Source organism: Vidua macroura, chromosome 5 (assembly GCF_024509145.1).
Source record: "Vidua macroura isolate BioBank_ID:100142 chromosome 5, ASM2450914v1, whole genome shotgun sequence".
Taxonomy (NCBI): domain Eukaryota; kingdom Metazoa; phylum Chordata; class Aves; order Passeriformes; family Viduidae; genus Vidua; species Vidua macroura.
Window position 1 is genome coordinate 14,722,364 of NC_071575.1, and position 19,134 is coordinate 14,741,497.

The 19,134-nt window shown below is 45.0% G+C and overlaps 1 protein-coding gene across 2 annotated transcripts in view; it reads right to left on the minus strand.

Moving 5' to 3' along the window:
• Positions 1 to 19,134, minus strand: part of NTN4 (netrin 4) — a 47,814-nt gene that overhangs the window by 21,147 nt on the left and 7,533 nt on the right. For both annotated transcript variants that reach the window (XM_053978865.1, XM_053978866.1), the window contains exon 3: positions 5,644 to 5,922. In XM_053978865.1, the coding sequence (XP_053834840.1) occupies positions 5,644 to 5,922 (279 nt within the window). The remainder of the gene's footprint in view (positions 1 to 5,643; positions 5,923 to 19,134) is intronic.

Sequence of the window (19,134 nt, forward strand, 5' to 3'; positions counted from 1 at the left end):
CCTTGCCTCTGGCTGATGTATTTATTCTCTTAAAATAGCATTACAATGACTACCACCCAAAACAGCTCTGCATTAAAATGTCCCTCCAACCTGGCTTTATCCAACTGAAGAAAATATCTTCTTTCTTTTACATAATTCCAGCATGACAGCAAACATTTTTATGCATTGGGAACAACAAAAAAGGTGGATACTAGCAAGTCCTTTCTTGCAGCCCATAGGAAGACATGTATTTTTTTTTTAGTTATAAAGAAATACTATGAGAGCTAGAAATACGAGAAAGGTCAAGAAGGAGTAATACAAGGAGAAGTGGCAGCAGGTGAGAAACAGCCAACAGACTGTCTACACTGGACAAAATTAATGTCTGTAAGATCTGTAGGAGGGCCACTTGCAAGACTGGTCTGCCATACAAATACCCTGTCATGTCACAGAGCAGCTGGGAGACGGGGCTGAGAAACCAGCCCAGCAGCTCTGCTGGGACACAAGGTAGACTGGGAAAATGACATACCTGGCCTTCAGGATTTCTCCAGCATCTCAGCACCTTTCTGAAGGCAGAATCTGATCCCTGTGCATTGACAGGGGGGAAAAGCACATATTTTTTTCCCTTTTCATTCACCTCAACTTAGAGCTAGCTGTAAGGCATAGCCACTAGGGTCATTATAGAGCATCACTAAGTACACAAACACAATTCCCAGTATGTCTCACTCCTTTAAGCATTCACATGGCTCCTGACTCATTTAAGCAGCAAGGCCTTCCTATAACATTTTTCATTTTGTCATGGGGTCTTTATATCCCAGTTCACTTTCACACTGTTCCCCTTCTTAGCTTGACAGCCCTGTCACAACGTCAGTCATTAGAGGGCACAATGCAAACAGTGTTACAAAAGTTGCCTTCTGTAAGATAAACGAGCGACTGATTTCTCTATACAAAGACAGTTGCTAGGGCATGCTTCCTTCCAGAGCCTTTTGTTGCCAAATTATAACCTTCCAGCGCTTCCTTTCAGATTGCACATACATAGGCCTTTTTCTTTAGTTGAATCCTGTAAAATCCTTTTCCCCAGATTTATCATGTTCCAAAATGTTAGGCAGTGACAAAGACTGCTGCACTGAGGGAAAAATGCTTTCAGTCACCTGTTATGAATTGATTTATATTGTAAGAATTCACCCACTATATGGAGTCCAGCACAAATGCACACCAAAAGAAAATCAACATCCCAAAGACCTGTTACCGTAAACAGTCTAAATAGCTGGGAGGGACAACTGTTTTTAATAGAATTTCCTTTTTGGAACTGCTAAAATTGTAATTTTTTTCTCTCTCTCTTTTTTTTTTTTTTTTTTAATAGCTTTCATGGAAAATGGGCATGATACTAGCCTAAGGGAAAATGGCAGCATTCACACTGAGTCTCTAACCAAAGCTTTTAAACTGTGTTGTGCTCGAACTGCCGTGCCAGTTTTAGAACCAATGCCTACTGGTGGCTGTCAGCACATGGAGAGGTATTCTTTTCCCAAAGCACCAGACAACCAAATTTATGCATGAGAAAATTCTCATATCCTATCTTGTTCTTGTGAAAGAATACAAAGCTTGTTGTCCAGGGTGTGGGGGGCTGTGCAGTAGGTTTTTTTTTAATTCCTTGTACAATAGGCTTCTGTCAGCGTTGCTCTGGAAGACCTTGAACATCTTTTGATGTCAGTTGCATGATAACAATTTATAACAGCCACTGGGTTGGCCACATGGGAAGTGGGGGGGGGAATATTCACCCTGCCTAACTACACAGAAGTGCTTTAGCAGAGCATCTTAGTCCACCCAGGATCCCAACCTTCATAACTATGGAAGAAGCTTGGAGAGCTCAGCTGGCTAAGCTGCAAGAATCCACATTCAGGGAGGGCCAAGGAGTCTCTGAGATGGATAAACTCCAGCTCTCACCTTGAGACAGAGCTGCAGCACCCAGGTGAGGTATCTCTGGGTTTGCTTTTACCACTTTGGAGTCCTAAATTGCAAGATCCTACTTATCTCCAGGCTTACACAACACTTGCCTCTCTTCTTGCATTACCACTTGCCATAGCTGCAAGCAGGCCACGGAGATGTTTTAGCTGGTAAGAGGCATGCAGTGCATGCAAGCATGCATGCAAGCATGCAGTGCAATGGCTCCATGTGCAGAGGTACTGGCAAAGGGTGAGAAGCTCCTGTGCCACAGATCAGAGAAAAAAAAAGTTTTCTTATGGCCACTGAAGATCAGGAGGGATCTCCTATATATGTGAATTCATTTTTTTCCTCATAACTGTGGTTTGCCATGTAATGCAGCTCAAGAAGTGATCAGCTGCTTAGCATGGTGTGGTAGGAGGTCTGTTTGTACACGGATCTCTTTTCCTGGGTATGCATTGGGCTTTTGCTGATGAGATTTGAGTAGTGACCCTTTGAATAAATCTGGGAGAAGTAGGAAAGAGAGAAAGTGTATCTGTATCAACCCTAACAGTTGTCTGTTGCACACAAATGTCCAGCAAGGGATAGACAGGATCATACTACCCATGAGGAGCAGCCCTTGCCATCCTAGGCAGCCAGGTCTTCTCTGGGGAGCTCATGGAAATATGCCTTCTGCTAGAGCAGAAGTTCCACCTGTATATTCAGAATTCACCTAAAGGCTGACATGGCATTTCTGACACTCAAACAAAACCAGAGTTTTCCTACACAAATTCCATTCTCTTTTAGGAGAAAGGGTAGGTGGGTGAATTGCCAGGAGGAGAGGAGCATCATGGAGAGTTTTGCAGCTCTACGGTGGTGAGGGCACAGAAAAAAATCTCTTATCAGACTCTGTCAAGTTGAACTTTGCTTTGACTTGACTCAGACAGATTGCAGACAGAGGTTTCCCCACCCCAGAAAATTAAGCTAGAGCTGCTTCTGCCAGGGCAGAAGGAGCCCCTCTTTGTTCATGAAGCCACCCTGTCTGCATCCCAACCCCACAGCCTGAGGGTGTCCCAGGTAAGTATTATCTCATGGCCAAGTGGACTTGTAGCCTCACTTCAGCCACTCACAATATGTACCTTCAAAACTGTCACCTTCTCAACACCAAAATTGTCAAGATCTCAAGAAAAAAATACATCCAATGGGAGGAATCCTGTGGCAGTAAGCTGGGCCCCTGTCCCAAGCTGACCATCCTGGCCCATTGGGTCAGGATCCTGTATCAAACCTGCCAGAGCAGCATCCCCCAGCATTCTCACATATCCATGCTCTTTTGTCAGATCATCTCTGGGTGAGGTGGCTGAAATGCTTCTGGTCACTCTGTAAGATCTGACTGAGACCTGGCAGCTGTGCCCAGTGCTGCTGGGATACCCCAGCTTACTGTCCAGAGCAGCCCAAGAGAAAAATAAATATATCACATCTGTGTCTTCTGCTGGCCAAGCAGGGACTGAAACTTAGGCTGCAGTTACGATTTTGCCTGTAGGCTAAGAACAAGTGGGGGGTTAAGAGAACTTGCACATAGATTTTTTTGAAAAGTTGTTTGGGTTTTTTATTAAATGATCTTAAACATGCTTAAGTTTTGATGTTAACTCTCTAACTTAGAGCATATTCTTCAGGAGTAGTCTTGTCTAAACAAGCATAAAATAGAGCCAGATTTTATAATCGTATTGTGAAATGATACTGTGCTTCCCTGCTTTTGTTGCCCTGTTTTACACTGATGGTTCTGATAAAACCCTTGGCAGGTAGAGGTTCATAAAGACTATACTGAAGTCTCCACCTACCTCTTGAATGACTGGTCATAATTTTCAGAATTATGTTTTGTGTGAGTTTTCCGCTCAAATGTATAAAAATGCTCCCTCTCTGAAGTCCTACTCTCTTTTCAGAGGTTTTTTGACTTCTACCACTTAAGCAGCCATGGACATTGCAATCTTTTGTCCCTTTTCTGTTCATTCATGTGTGTGATGAATCCTTCCTATCACCTTGGAAATAATTCTCTCTTCCAATCTTGATGCAATGCACTGGCAAACCCCAGGTTGGGTTGCACGAGGTGGGTACCACTGCAGTCCCCAAACAGCAGTAGCCTCATGCCACAGGAGCCTTGCACAGACTAAGCTCAGCCAAAACTGCCCCAGCTCTATGATGGAAAAGGTGGTATTGGGAGAGGAAAGCTCTTACCACACCTTGACCCTCCCTGCAAACCATGGGGCTATGTCACTCCTACACTGGAACATCCCTCACAGGACATGCAGGATGAGGTGTTAGTAAAACACATTATGAGACAGCAAAATGAGTCAGCCTCACTGCAGAAACGTCACCTTTGGGACTCCTGCCACATAAATATTTATAACCAGAGTTGAATTTCCCCCTTGGGGCCAGCACAGGGGTTTGTTGCTATTTCTTGTTCTGTTTTCAGTGCGATTTTGGCACTTGCTTCCTTCCCCCAGCCCTGCCTGTTACCTGCACACTATGGTTGCCATAGCCTGTGGCTGTACTGGAAGCCTATTTGGCTGCAGGCTCCATTACAGCTCTCAGTGGTGCTCCAGGGCACGCTCCCGTGCAATTGTATCCCACCAAAATAATCCTGAGCAAACAGCTCCTTTCAAAGACTTTCATTCAGGGGACATCTGCGGAAAGCAGAGCAGTGCTACTTGAAACAATCTTATCAATCACAGCGCTGCATGCTTTCAAACTGGTATATTTTCAAGATGTTGCAAGGCTAGCTCTATTAGAAGGGAAACATCCTGTCTGCTTCATGTCTGAGACAGTAATTTAGGTGAAATGAGAGCTCCCCAAAGAGCTGGACTCCTTACCTAGACTAACTGCCTTCATTTTTTTTTATAATCTTTCTCTGTCTAACATTATTCAGCACAGTGTGTTTGGCTGTTGTCTTTCCCTGCTGCTCCTCCTCCAGCAAAGCCAGAGTTTTCAGAGTCAGCCCAGATGAGCAGAAAGGATAAGATGTGCTGGCAGCAGCAAGTGTCCCTGGACTGGCTGGGTGTAGGCACGCCGTGCCACAGGCATCCAACGTGTTGGCCACTGCTGTGCCCGTCACCTGCCCTATGGGTTAGTGTCTCTTGCTTCCCTGGAGTTTAGGTCTTGTTGAGTCCTTAGGAATTTGAGCTCAGAGCTCTTGTGATGCGAGTCTCCTTTAAACCAGAGCACAGAGTTTTTATCCAGAGAAAGATATTGCAAAGTGCAATAGAAAGTCCATGAGTGAGAGTCAAAACCATCTCTATCCCCTTGGTTCAAGATCCAACCCAATGTCCTTGGATCCTCCAGAAGCAATGGTAGTTACATGATGCCTCGTATCTTCAGAGAAGCTCTCCTCCTTCTTTGTTACCAAAATGCCCTGCATTTTTTATCCTTTAATATTGTGTTATTGCAAGTTAGCATTTGGGGAAAGATGGGTGTCAGCAATTTAATTATTTTTAAAGATTTACCTGAAATAAATCAATTACTGTGGAGCACCTTTGAAGGATGAGAGTCGCACACCAAGACACAAAGGAAGTTCAGCCTCACATGGAGACCACCCCCTTTGTAAAGACCATTTCTCCTCACTGTGCTTGGAGTCCAGGGCATCACACATCAAATATTGCATACTTGGACCTACACCATACTCTATACAGTCCCTTACTGTTTTTAAAAGTCTGCTTTCCTGCAGTGCAGACATCGTTGGGTGCATGTACATACCACATGGAAAACCCCAGCCGCCTTGGTGGGCCTGAATCCAGCGACAGGGATGCAGTGGTCAGCGTGGCCATTGCAGAAGCAGCTGCCCTTCACGATGAAGTCGTAGATGGCGTAGTGCAGGGATGGCGGGGGCCGCGGGGCCGGGCTGGCCGGGAGGCAGGGGCAGCCCTGCCGCCCCAGCAGCCGCACCCGCAGGTTGGTGATCTTCAGCTGCGCCTGGGCCTCCTTGCTGTACGGGTCCTCCTCGGCGTAAGGTGGTGACAGGGCTCGGAAGATCACCTGGGCAGAGAAACACAGCAGGTGAAGCAGAAAGGAGGATGTCAGCCAGCCCCAGGGTGGGCCACGGGGTGAAACGGCAACGACAGCATCCTCTGGGAGCATGCACCAGGCTCTCATGATGTTCTTCCCCCTCTACAAGGGGTGAGAACAGCAAATCCACCTCCAAATCAGTGTGCACAGGGTGACCCCCCCTCCCCTTACATTCCTCTCCACAAGAAATAAGGACCTTATGGGTGTCAAGTTACATTTTGCCATTAACTCAAATCAGAGGTGGGTGCCCCTGCAATGTGGTGTGGCCCGGCACAGAGACTAGCGCCTTGCCAGGTGATGCGCAGGTGGGCACTCTTCATTAATGTTCCCTCTCCCAGAATGGGTGTATTTTTTTAACAAGTATAGCTCATATTTCCAAATATTTGGTTCCTATCAGTCCCAGGCTGCTTCCTAGTGGAAAAGTGATTAGATGTGGCAATTAGTGACAGCAAGCTGATAATCAAGAAAACCAAGATAAGAAAGAAAGGAAAGAGAGGGGGCTTCCAAAGTTTAAATAAATACTTATCATTCATTCTTTATTTTAACTCCAGTCTGATTGAATAGGTAAATATTGGCTCAAGCTGAATATTGAGAGCACTAGATAAAAATAACTAATTTTCTTGAAAAATTGTTTTCAAATGGAAAAGGCTTATTTTAAAGTTTTTGGTTTAGCTGCCTACAATGAGGGATCAGAAACAGCATATACTTTATATGACTACCACTGACATTAAACAACACATCTATGACATAGATTAGCTATTGGTACATTCAACTTACAGTGACATTTTCTGAATAGTTAAGTAGTTTTTCACTGAGCAGTCACTGAACAGTCACTGACAGCTTGATGAACTATGATAATTATAAACAACATTTGATCAAATCACTTGAGTGCTTGAGGATGTGATGCAGCTAATGGCTCCCTGCACTACTCCCAGCAGTGAGTTAAAACCTCCTCAAACTACAGTGCTGCCCCACTGAAACCATCCATGCCACCCAAAATGCTGGCCAGCCTCTTGCAGGCAGCAAGGAGGTGACCACTGTTTCCTGCCCGGTGAGAGGCAGGGCACCAACTTGCTGCTGTCGTTATCAGGGATCACAGCCTGCTGCCCCTAAATCCACTCCTTCCATAGAAAGCTGCTGATACACTTCAGCTGATGAAGGCTTCCCTTTTATTTGACCAGGATCCACAGATCCTGGAAATAATGACCACAGTGCTGCCAGCTGGCCTGCGCACAGGCTTTGCCTACCAGCTGCTGCCTCCATCAGCCCCACCACTGCTGGCACTGCTCCTGGCTGGGACCTGGCTTCTCTCCAGGGCTGCCCGAATGCAGCCAGAGGAAGCTTTGTGTCAGCCTGGAAGGAGATTTAGCCCTTGTTTTGGAGCTGGACGGCGGCAGCGTGCTTTTGCGCGCCCCGCCAGCCTGCCAAGCGCAGCTGCCACCAGCATGCTGGTGACAGCGGGGCTCGGCCGTGCTGGAGCTGGCCGTTCATCGTGGCTGCAGTTCTGCACTGCCCTCCTGCAAACACTCCCTCCCAAAGGTGTCTGAGCATCTTCTGCCAGAAAGACACAGGTAAGGGAGAAGGTTAACTGGGAGAGGTGGTCAGAGGACAAGGCTGGTGAGCATGCTCCTTGTGCAGAAGTGTTGAGTCCAATGAGGGGTATTAATAAACAGTAACACACTTCAAAAGAGGTCTTTTCCCCCCTCTCTTTCATGGATATACAGAGTTTTTCTTCTTTCTTAAAATAAAAATACAAACCAGATATCAATAGAAAGCCAAGTGAACCCCAACTATCAAGTCTTGCACCTCTACCCAAGGCTTGTTATTTACCCAAATTTAGATCAATGACATTCTGATCATATTTACTGGCTAATGGTTTTGTGAACACAAGATGCTTTCAGATATGGAAAGAAAATTCCTTGGGAAAAATCCAAACTGAAGACATTGATGTCCTTTTAGTGGAGTTGATAGAAAATGCTGGGTGAAGAATTTTCAGTAAAAACTAGCATTTTGGGTTTCTTGATATTACATAAATGGCATCTAAGAGAATTCTTTGTTTGTCCTAATTCAGATGAGAGCAGGGAAGACACTATATAAATGGGAACAATTTATGCTAGATGGACCTGCAGACTATCCTCTCATGCTTTCAGTTTTCCTTGTTTATCTGTCCCTGTTTAATTCATGTGACTGATGTTTGTGGTTCTAGTAAAGACAATCGCAGCAAGGAAATCAATAACCCCGAGTGCCTCTGCACTGACAGAGTTAAATCTTGTCTGTGTGGAATTCAGGGGGAGTTATGCTGCTGATTTCAATGGAGCCAGTATTCCTGCTCAGACCCTAAAATGCTACAAACATTTCTTTTTATGGCTACATGAAAACAGTGATGCTAAACATGAACTCTATCTGTAATTCCCAGGGGCTGCGGGCTCTCAGCTGCTCCCCCCCTGGCTGTCCTGTATTGCTCTGGCTGTGCCCAGCAGGCCTGGCCTGGGGAGCTACACTGTGCCCTGCAGCTGTGTAACAGAGTGAGCCTGGTCTCAGTGCTGCCAGGACAGTAAACATCTCCATCCCTCCATCCCAGACCCTGGCAGCCCTGCTGTAACGAAATACTAACTGGTCATTATAATATGTAGGGCATCATACAAATAGCAATTTTCTGCTCTGACACAGCAGATTCAGCTGGGATTGTACAAGCACTCAGACACTGCATAGTAAGGATAAGGATGTGTTTCCCAGCAAGATTTTCCTGTTCAGTCGTTAACATGACTAATTTATCCCATCTGGTCTCAGGAGTCTGCATGTGACTGGGGCCACACTGGTCTTACACAGCTATCGTGGCTTTGCACCCCTGTGCTTTCCAGCAGCCCAGCCACACATACACACATAGGCAGTGCCAGATTTCCTGCTTTTACCTCTTCTTGGGCTTTTCCATGCAGTTGTCCCACCAATAGCATGGGCACAGCATCCTCTCTACTAATGAACCATGGTTTGCACAGCAGACCTGACCAGAGGGTTTTCACACCTCTGATTCTGCTGGCAACTCCCAGCTACAGCAGAGATCTCCTCAACCAAAATATTGTTTAGTTTTAGCAATGTAGAGGAAGGGTGTAGGAAAAAAATAGAAAAGAGTGCTTTGTCAACATGTGTGTGCATCTGATGATGTGGTTTTGCAAGCCCATTGTCTCCCTAGTGCCACTGTCCAGCCAGGACTCTGTTGGGCAGCGGTCCCCAGCCACTCTGCAGGCAGCAAGCCTCACCAGTAAGCACCCCAGGGTGACCAGACTTCTGTCTCCCACTCAGGTCCATCTCTGTGTACGAGGCCTTCTAGCAAAACATCAAAACCTGGCATTACAACATTAGGCAGACTTATGCAGTAGTTAGCCCCACATATGATAGCAAAGTGTGGGAGGCCCTGATCTTTACACCAGCAGCTCTGAAATGTATGCACTAATTAAAATGTTATATTTTGTAAAACAAGACAGAAGTAATACATTGAAGCACCCCAGCATTTCTGTGCTTTACATCCATATTATATCCTATCAGAAAGATGTTTTCATTCCCAGTGCTGCTAGCTCACAAAAAAAAGTCCTATGATATTTGGGATATTTCTTAAATACAGTCTTAGGAACTGAATCTTTATCTCAGCTTCCATTTAAAATTAAATATCTAGCAATAACTCATGTCACACACCAAGAGGCAAATAGAACAGCTAAGAAACAAAATATCTAGTCCTTGAGGTAATATTCCTTCTGTGATATGTGGAATGATGCTTATGGATCCCTTGTGCTATAAAAGCAACCTTTGCATGAAGCAACATCAATTGAGGAGTGATTTAAAAGTTGCACAGAGGGGTTTTTTTTGGCATGGTGGTGGTCTCTCTACACAGCCAAATAGGAGCTGCAGTCTTCGTGAGTGAGGAATGCCACTGCTGTGCCTCAAGAGGGTTGGCTTCACTTGACCCTCTTAGTGTGATGCATTTGGTGGCAGGAGGGAGCCCACTCCACTCCCACAGGAAGCCCATTCCACTCCAAGGGAGCAGGAGTGGATAAGCTGTCCCACAGTACCTTGCACATGCCATGGAGTAAAAATACTCTGCTCTTCAGCCAGACCACTGCAGCTGTCTGCAGTTTGGTCACATCATTACATAAACAGCCTCTAATAAATTTCCACAGGGTTTTAATTTCCTCATGGGTTGTCATGAGCAACTCTTGCTCTGCTGATTATTTCACAAGTTCTAGCGGCAGAAGAAGGCTGAGCTCCTGACCCTTCCGCAGATGCAGAAATGTAGCCCTGTATATAAATAAAGCAGCAGCCATGGACGTGGTGCACTCAAGTAACCACTTGCACTGCAATGACCTTGATATATAAATACATAAAGTCCCTTTGCAAGAAGTACCCTAATATGTTTATGTGTGAGAGGCAGTAAAAGGACATTTTTATATATATCTCCACAGTGGGAAGGAAAATGCTAATGGATGATTCTGACAGCAACAAAATAGGCTGTGAAGTCAAAGTTGCCTGAGGAAGTCAACAAAACCAAAGAAAGACTTGCCAGGAGCAAAGCTTTCTCAATGAGTCAGAGACACACCTCCACTGAATGCAGCTGCAAGGTCCTGGACCTTTGTCAAGATGCAAGTGTCCAGAGTAATGGAATGGGACCCTTTGGGATACAAAAGCCTGGGACATTGAAGAGACCTGGGTGATCCACGAAGTTTCTTCCTCACAGACCTTCAGAAACAGGCTCAATTACAGAGGCTTTGCACAGGGTCTTGCAGCTGCTGTGCATGTGCCTGTTCCCTGGGTCCCTGCACCCGGTCAGAGGTGCCACGCTCCAACCTCCAACTGAGAGCCTGGCCTCAGCCAGAAAGGCAGCCGGAGATGGTTCATGAAATGGCAATATCAATAAATTACAAACAGAGAGAACAAATGGATAGAAGCCTCAGGAAGCATATACACATGGGAACAAGCCAAGAAACAGGAATACGGCAGAAATAAAAGCAATAAACAAATATTAAAAACAACCACATTTTTACTTGGTTGTAAATGAAAACCAGGGTGGTAACATTGCATGAAGTGATGTGTGGTTTCTTTCCAAAAGAGACTGATGAACTCTACACTGCATTGTCTGACCTAGATGCATGAAAATATATCTATAATTACTCTACAACAACGACACATTAGTGATTCATGTAATTAGCTTAGGGGCATTAGATAAATTCAGTACTGATTTATTTGATTTTTGCTGGTAGATTTATCCCTTTCAATGCATTTTACAGGAACAAATGAAAAAATAGTATGAATAAAAAGAATGCAAAGTTTGTTGTCTTATCCAGATAGACAGCAAAAGCAATGAGGGATGTGCACCACTTTACAGAAGGGCATATGATGTTTAAGTATTTAACAGAAAAGGTTTGCATTAGGAGTCTGCAGTGACTCTTGGTATGTAGGCACTAAATAAATGTGCTTAATTGGCTTGTATTCTGGGGCCCTGTGGAATCTCCACGTCACTGGAAGTGATCTGATTTATTTAGTGCCTGGACAAGGCTCTGAAAATGTAGGCAGTAAATGCAGTGGTGGAGCTCTGCCAGCACATCCAGGACCTCAGCCCTTTGCCTCCTGAAAAATTTCCCTCAAGCACAACAAGCAGCTGAGGTTAGGCACTGCTTGCCTGGTGCTGGGGCTGAGGTGAAAGCGAGCCCTTATCTCTGTACATCCTGGCCCTGGGATTCCCAGCTGTGTGCCCAGCATTGCCTCACATCTGCTTGTGCTCACAGGCCTCGGCTTTCATTTCAAACGATGGCACAAGCTGAGATAGTCCATGCTCTACCCACTGCATGCTATGCCTCTGGCATCCCCCAGCCACTGCCTGCCTGCACCCCTGCACCTCCCTCCACAGCCAGCCCAGCCCGTGCAACAGCCCAGGAACTCTCCTGAAGGCACCACCCAAAGGTGGCAACTGCTTTCAGCCTTGGCTGGTCTTGTTCAGAGAAGCTTAGTAGGGAAATTTTATTGTGGCAATTAAGCTTTCCTGCTCACTAGATGTAAAAGTTACAAGTAATCAATTCTCTTGGTAAACATTAAGGAAAACTCACAGGGAGCAATTTCATTTGTAGAAATGTGTAACTAAAAATATTAATAATGATGCAATATGTGTGCCAACTGTCAACCTGCCACAGTCAACCTGCTTTCAAATTCCACCTGAGAAATGTACTAGAAGCAATAAGCTCATCATAACCACAAAAGCAGAAATTGCAGAAATGCAATACCAGTCAGGTGCTCCCCCTTCAAAGAGAATGTTCTCACACCTCTTTCCCACACCCCTGCTTAGTCACCTTCAGTGCTGCAGAGGAACCTTGAAGCTAAGACTGTGCTTGTTCCCCTGTGCCTTCCCAGAAAAGAGTACTTAAGCTTCTCACACCACAACATGTGCAGGGACGACTGATGTGAGACTGCCTTACTGTTCATATGAGGATGGCTTGACTTTCAAGGTTTGCTGTGCCATGCAGCAAGACTCAAGCTGCAGCAATGAATCAAATTTGGTACCTTTGGGGAACATGGACAGTCCTACTCGCTCTGACACCTTTGGGGATCTTTTTTTTTTTTACAGTGGGAAGCCTCAGACACAGGAGCTGCCTGGTTTAACAGGGCTCCCTCAGCAGGAGCAGCTCAGGCACACCTGCTGTCAGATGCATGGTCTGAACACCAGACCTAGTGCTGGCAACAGCCAGCAGATTCCCTGCCCTCATACACCTTCTGAGAGAGACACATACTCTGCAGGTAGCTTCTTTTGTCTCCCACTTTCAGTACTGAGGGTGCAACTCTATGCTAGCATTTACCCTGCTGGTCAGTATTTTAGTTTCTGGGATTTTCTGCATCAATGTGGTCAAAGTCTGCCAGGCTCTCCTTGGCTCTTCCTGGAGGGGACAGTTGTGTCTGTAGAGGAATATTTTGCTACAGAAATGGACCCTGTGCCATTGCACTCCATGTGTATCCATGTCCCTGCCCATCAGTTCACACTAAAAACCTCTGAAACCACTGTCTAACTTCAACCACCTTTTGGAGATACACCATAAATGTTAAGCTCCTGAAAGTTTTAAGAAAACAATCTCATTGCTTCACAAATTTAAGCCTGTTGGACTACTACCCCCTGTGAAGAAGGCTGGTACCTCCTACCGACAAAACAGACTTATTTCATGTATTACCACACTGAGAACAAGATTTTAGGAGAGAAAACAATGTGCATCTCTGTGCTATGTTCATTGCAATGACTCTAGGCTAAAAAAAGACAGATCTGCTTTTGGCAGATGCTACAAATAAATCACATGGTGTGGAAAGTTCATCAGTCTAAGCTGGGCAGGTATTACCCACCAGCTCCTCTAAATGCTTTGTTTTTCTGCCTGTCAGACCAGGGCAGAAGAGCCTCTTTTGCTTGTGGAGAGGTCTGACCGCCCCCATGGTGTGCACTTCAGCATCACTTGGACAAGGTGAAACAGCAATAGAAACTGGAAAACCTGCCTTGCCACTGCAGAGAGGAGACCATCAAAGACACTAAGATCACAGTGAGTATTGGAATCTTACAGGCCACGGCGTTTGGCACTTGATCAACATCCCCAAGCAACCATGACAGAAACCCACGGCGTACCACCACCAGCCGTCCCTGAGCTCCTTGAGATGCTGGAGAAATTGCACTCCTGCAGCAGCCTTAACAAGGCTCCTTCATATAATCTGACATAAAACAGCATTTGGCCCATGCCTCCAGTCCTTCTGCAGTCTTTTACAGAACATAAATCAAGGCAAATAATCCCTTGCCTCACCATCCAAAAGTTATGCTATCTTACAAATACTTCAGGAGGAAAATCCAACTATTTCAAACAATCAGCCCTCCCAAATTAATTTATACCAAGGTAACTTCTGTCTCTTGGGAATCTCAAAGCATTCTTCTGCCATTCTCAAAAGTGAGAAGCTATCCAGGAAGAGTTCCAACTCACATGCAGCAGCTGACCAGTGAGGGACTGGAAAAGGCACAAGGAGAGCTAGGGAAGACACTTGGAATTTCTCCAGGATCCTTGAAATCTCTGACAATAATCAGCCAGATGAGAGCCATCTTCTCAGCTTTTCTTCAACATTCAACTACAGAATTTCATTAGATGAAAATGAAACACTGCTAGGTCATTCCTGTCTTCATGCAGTCAATGATCACAAAAGTATTGTTCTTATCAGGAAAATCTTGCTACAGCTCAAACCTCTTGGATTTCTTCATCTCCAGTTAATAGTGCTTCTCCAATAATTCATAATTTATTCCACAATGGCTCCATTTTGCGTAATCACTACTTTCAGTCATTGAACAGATAGAAACAGTTTCTTGGCTCACAAAACCCTCCAGATGCATGGTATCATTGGCTATGGACTATCAAGGAAAACAATTATTGCCTTTTTCTTATCTTTAGAATCACCATTTCCAAAGCTGTGCTAGCCCAGTCAGGAAAATGAACCATCACATCTCAGCTGATGATATGAAGTCCTTTGACCCACCAGGAAGAAAGATGGTATTTAAATACTCATCTCTCCAGCAATTTCCCTCCTTTCCTTATCCCCATAAAAGATTTATGTTCTCAGCCTTGGCCGGCTGGCAGTACCTGTTGTGCACATGGAGGACCAAAAAAAGCCTGGAGCTACCTCCAAAGAGCCAGACAAAGGACTGGACTTGCTTCTTCATTGGCAGGGCTGTAAGAAAAGCTGGCTCGCTCCCCAGAGCTGCAGAATAACCTCTTTAACAGCTTCTGAGCACAACACAACACTGCAAAAGCCTGAAAGGCAGCAGGTTAGTGTTTCAGTAACTGCAATGGTACTAAGGATCAAGGGGATTTTCTTTCAGCCTAAGAGTAACACAATTCCATGAACATTTTTCAACTGTTCTTGTTTATAGTGAAAAGGCTTTGTGTCTATAGGACTGTCTGCTTGAACTACCCAGCTACCATGAAATACGCTAAATTCTAGGAAAAATAACACCTGTTGGAATTATATGTAACTACAAACTGTCAAAAGATGACAAGAAACAGCACCCCTCTTTCAACCCATAGCTATAGATTTTGATTACTGGAATGAGGGATGCTGCAGAGAGACTGGTGGTAAAAGACTTGTAGTATATGCATTGAGTAAACTGTGTTCTGGACATTAACTTCTTTTCTTCCCATGGAGAATTAGAGAACTTCACCATTTGTGTAGGATTTTGAATGTTGTTAGACTGGGTATCTCACAATGACACCCACTGTTGCATGACAATTAATCTCAAATGAGCTTTTGATCCAAAACTTCTGAGACACGTCAATGCATTGCTTTAGGTTACACACTTCCCATGTAACCAGCTGTATCCAGGAATCCCAATGAGAAACATGGCAGTCCTACTTTCTAGCCAGAGAGCTGGGAGCTGGATAAGTGAGCTGGCCTTCTCTTCATGCCAAAAATGAGCTGTGAAATGAAGCAGTGGGGTGCAGTGCCTGAAGAGAGGCTCCAGAGGAACTGTTAAAATCCTGTGGCTCTTTTCTCAAGGGAAGCAATACTCCCACTAACAAGGCCAGATGCCAATTTAGAGAATTAAATTCTGCCTATCCAAACTCCTCTTGTTTCATGTGGGTACAGTGCTCTTCACATCCTACATAAGAAGTTTGGAAAGGGTCTCCTGGAGCCCTGGGACCCATTCCCTCCTGCTGTTGGCAGCCTACAATATCCCCCCCTTTCACACACTGGTCAAGCTCCCTCCAAAGAATAATTTGTTTTAGCCATAATTGGAGGTCGATCCAGAAGCAGTTGTTAGAAACTTGTTTTTCCAAACAGGGGAGTGCTGATCTGCACTGTTAAACACTGGCTATGCTCCATCCCAAAGGTGGCTGCATTTCAAGATCTGGCCAAGCAGAGGGCCAACCCCCAAGTGCCAAAGCACTGGGAAATCCAGGAAGAAAAGCCTATGGGCTACTTGTAATGGGAGAAATCATGCAGAGGATCATGGGGCAGATTGGAGAAGCATCTTGCTCTTCACATGCCCTTGTCCCTCAGAGGTGCTGAGCATTCAGGAGGCCTCACAAGGGGACATGTCACTTGTCTAGGATGGCCTGTGGGAGAGGGGGAGGGATTTGTCACAACCAGGTGAAAACGAAGCTAAAGTTTCTCCTTTTCCCGTGATTTACTTTTTGCTGCCCATTATTTAAAGGGCAAATCTTCTCTCCTCCACTGCTGGAAACTTGCACCAGCTTGGAAACCTCCCACTGTGCTTGGGAAGATGGGCTTCCCTGCAGGAAGGAAAGCTTGAGGACCAAAGCAAGGGATGCACTTCACCACAGTCATCAGCAAGGTGGCTGGTGTGAGATGGTGTCCTGCTGGTGTGCTGCTACTTCCAGCTACCACAACTGATTTCTAGGCTCTTATATAATTATATTGACTCCATCCTAGCCTCATTTACTTCATCTCATTAAATTTCCCTAGAAATCATTATTCTTGTGCTTATGAAACAGCAGTCCCCATGTCTTGCTAGATTTAGTGATACAATTCAAAGAGCTGGCCAGGATTTGGCCATCACCCCAACCATGCCTAGCTGAACAGACTCTCCTTTGCACATGGCATTTCTGAACAGAGCCCAGCAATTTATGTTTTTCCAAGGATAGGATGATCAGGAAGATGCTGTTAAAGAGGTCTTTTCCCTACAACTTCTACAAAGTGCAGAGATGGGACTTGAAAACATAATTCCCTAGGTATGTCTTCACATGTCCTGAGCATTGCTGAACACCTGCCAGGATCCCTCTTTTATTCTCATCAGTTTGGCCCTTTGTTTTCTCTCTGTGCAGATGTCAGTGGCACAGGACAATTAAAAAAGATGTTTGCAGCCCTCTAATGGGTTGACATCCCAGGCTGTTTTGAGGTTATTCTCACATATTTGCCCAGGTTCTTTGTGGAGTCCTGCAAGTGACTGAACTCAAATCACCTGTTACCCACAAGATCCTTGAAGGACCTCAGCACAATTAAAATGTAGCTTTAGTTAAGGACAACAATGATAAGCTTGAAAACCAAGCTTATTTGGGCCTAAAAGGTAAAAAAACCCAACCAGGCAGAAGTTCCTACAACCCAAAATCAGGACTCAAAAGTAAAAGTTACTGACCGTTTTTAACTCCTATTAGTTTCAGCAGTGAGTGTTACAACCGCTCACTGTCATGGTCAGACTTCTGAGTAGAAATACACAGTTCACTTCTGCTCTACACAGATAATTTCAGGTAAAACCAGTAGGTCTGGTGTTCAAATCCTCAAGGAAGAGAGGCAGGATGCATGCAAAAACAGAAAAAGGCAAAACATAGGAAGGTTTTTTCCGCTACGGAAGGCACGAGATCAATAAAATGCTCGGTAAGACACGCATCCCACAGCAAAACAGTGGTAATGTGATGTTTCAAAAGTTAAAAGCGTGTTAGAATTTGTTGCTGGAATATAGTCAAAGTGCAAATATGCCTCTTCTATAAATAGCAGACAGCAACAATAGCTGAGGTCTCCAAGTGATTTATTATCAGTATTCTGAATAGATGAACACTAAAATAAGTTACTAATTTACTAAAATCTTGTCAAGGAGACTCTGCTTCAGTAAGCCCTTTTATCCTGGAGCTTGTCTAAATGGGGACACTCAGGCGAGCTAATCTGAATTGACCACAGATGGGAATGTAAAGTGAATGAGATAATTGCATTGCAGAGTGGACAGTCACTCTCACTCACAGTTAAAGAATTAACATCTGCTAAGGGCCCCTTGCAGATGAGCCCTCAACTGTGATCCCTAGACAAGGATAATTTTAAGATTAGTGCGTTGAAAAGGAAATATTAATCTGAACTATGGGAGGGAAGATAGCCTTTTATGCATACTAGTAAAATTAATATTCCTGTCTGAGCATGAAGCTGAAAGAGTTTATTTCTGCATCTTGTTTACTTAGATCAGATTATGTTTGGCTGGTGGATCCAGTTTTGATTTCCCTTGCAATAATGTGGCTGAAGGGTTACACCCTGAAAAACAGCGAAAATACTCAGCATTTGTAGCATTTTTGTATGATTCAGGCTAAAACTTGGCCATAGCCTTTCTCTTAAAACACTGGTGATACAAGGCTAACATTTAGAGATTTCTGCCTATGCTTAACAAAGTGCTGTTGTGAAACTATTAATTCACTGTATCAAGCATAGGGGAAGTCTATAACGACCTCTCTGCATGCAGCTGATCCGAAATGATTCCCTGACATGGGAATGTGTCCCCTTCACAATGTTGCAAATCCAGCTCCTCAAAGAGGCAGATACTTGAAGCTTGCTGGGAACCCAGGTTGGCTGTACCAAAGTTGGGGTGCCAGGGCAGGAGGTGGGCACCCACCATCTGCCTCCTTTCCTGTTCCCTACTGAGGAGAGGCTCAGTTGGTTTGTTTGGCTTCTGTATACCTGCAGAGAAATCAGTGACTCCTTTGCTGGTTGTTGAAACAATAGTTCTTCCTTGCATGAGGTCAGACTGCAGCCAGGCTGCCCTGGCATGGGGCTCAGCTCAGCAGAGCCCCTGAGGTGTCTGGGCACATGCTGACCTGTGAACTCAGGCTTATTTCCACCAAGAAAACCATTTAGACCAAACCCAGGGCATTTTAGTGCAGTGCTCCTGACATCAGTACAGCCCTCAACCTCTTTGCTTGGCAGTTCTGTCCAGATTTGTCCTTTTTTTCTTAATCCCACCGCTGGGCTGTTGATCCTCCATCTCTTGCCTGCCTCAGGCTGGAGCCGCATCCACATCAGAGATAACCAAGTCTGGTGAACTTGCAGCATTAGGGACAAGTAGCAAAGAAGAGCAGGGACCTACTAAGTCCCTGATGAGGTGATTCTACCCATCAATAGACCATCCAAGTGCCACACACAGCATGTGACATAAATTACCTCGTATGGTTCCCATTACTGAGGTGGCACCCAGATGAGGTGACTGCAGCCTTCCAAAAGTATCGCTCTCCCAGAGCTCCCCAGCACCCCAGTCCCACCACTGCATAGGCAAGCCCAGAGCCACACTGCTACAGAAGGATGAAAGGCATCTGCCAGAGCCATTTCAGCATTTCTGAGGTCTGGGTCTTTGAAATGAACCTAGAGGCTTGGCAGCTTGTTTTCTACACTATCATAAATCTCCTCAAGATCAAC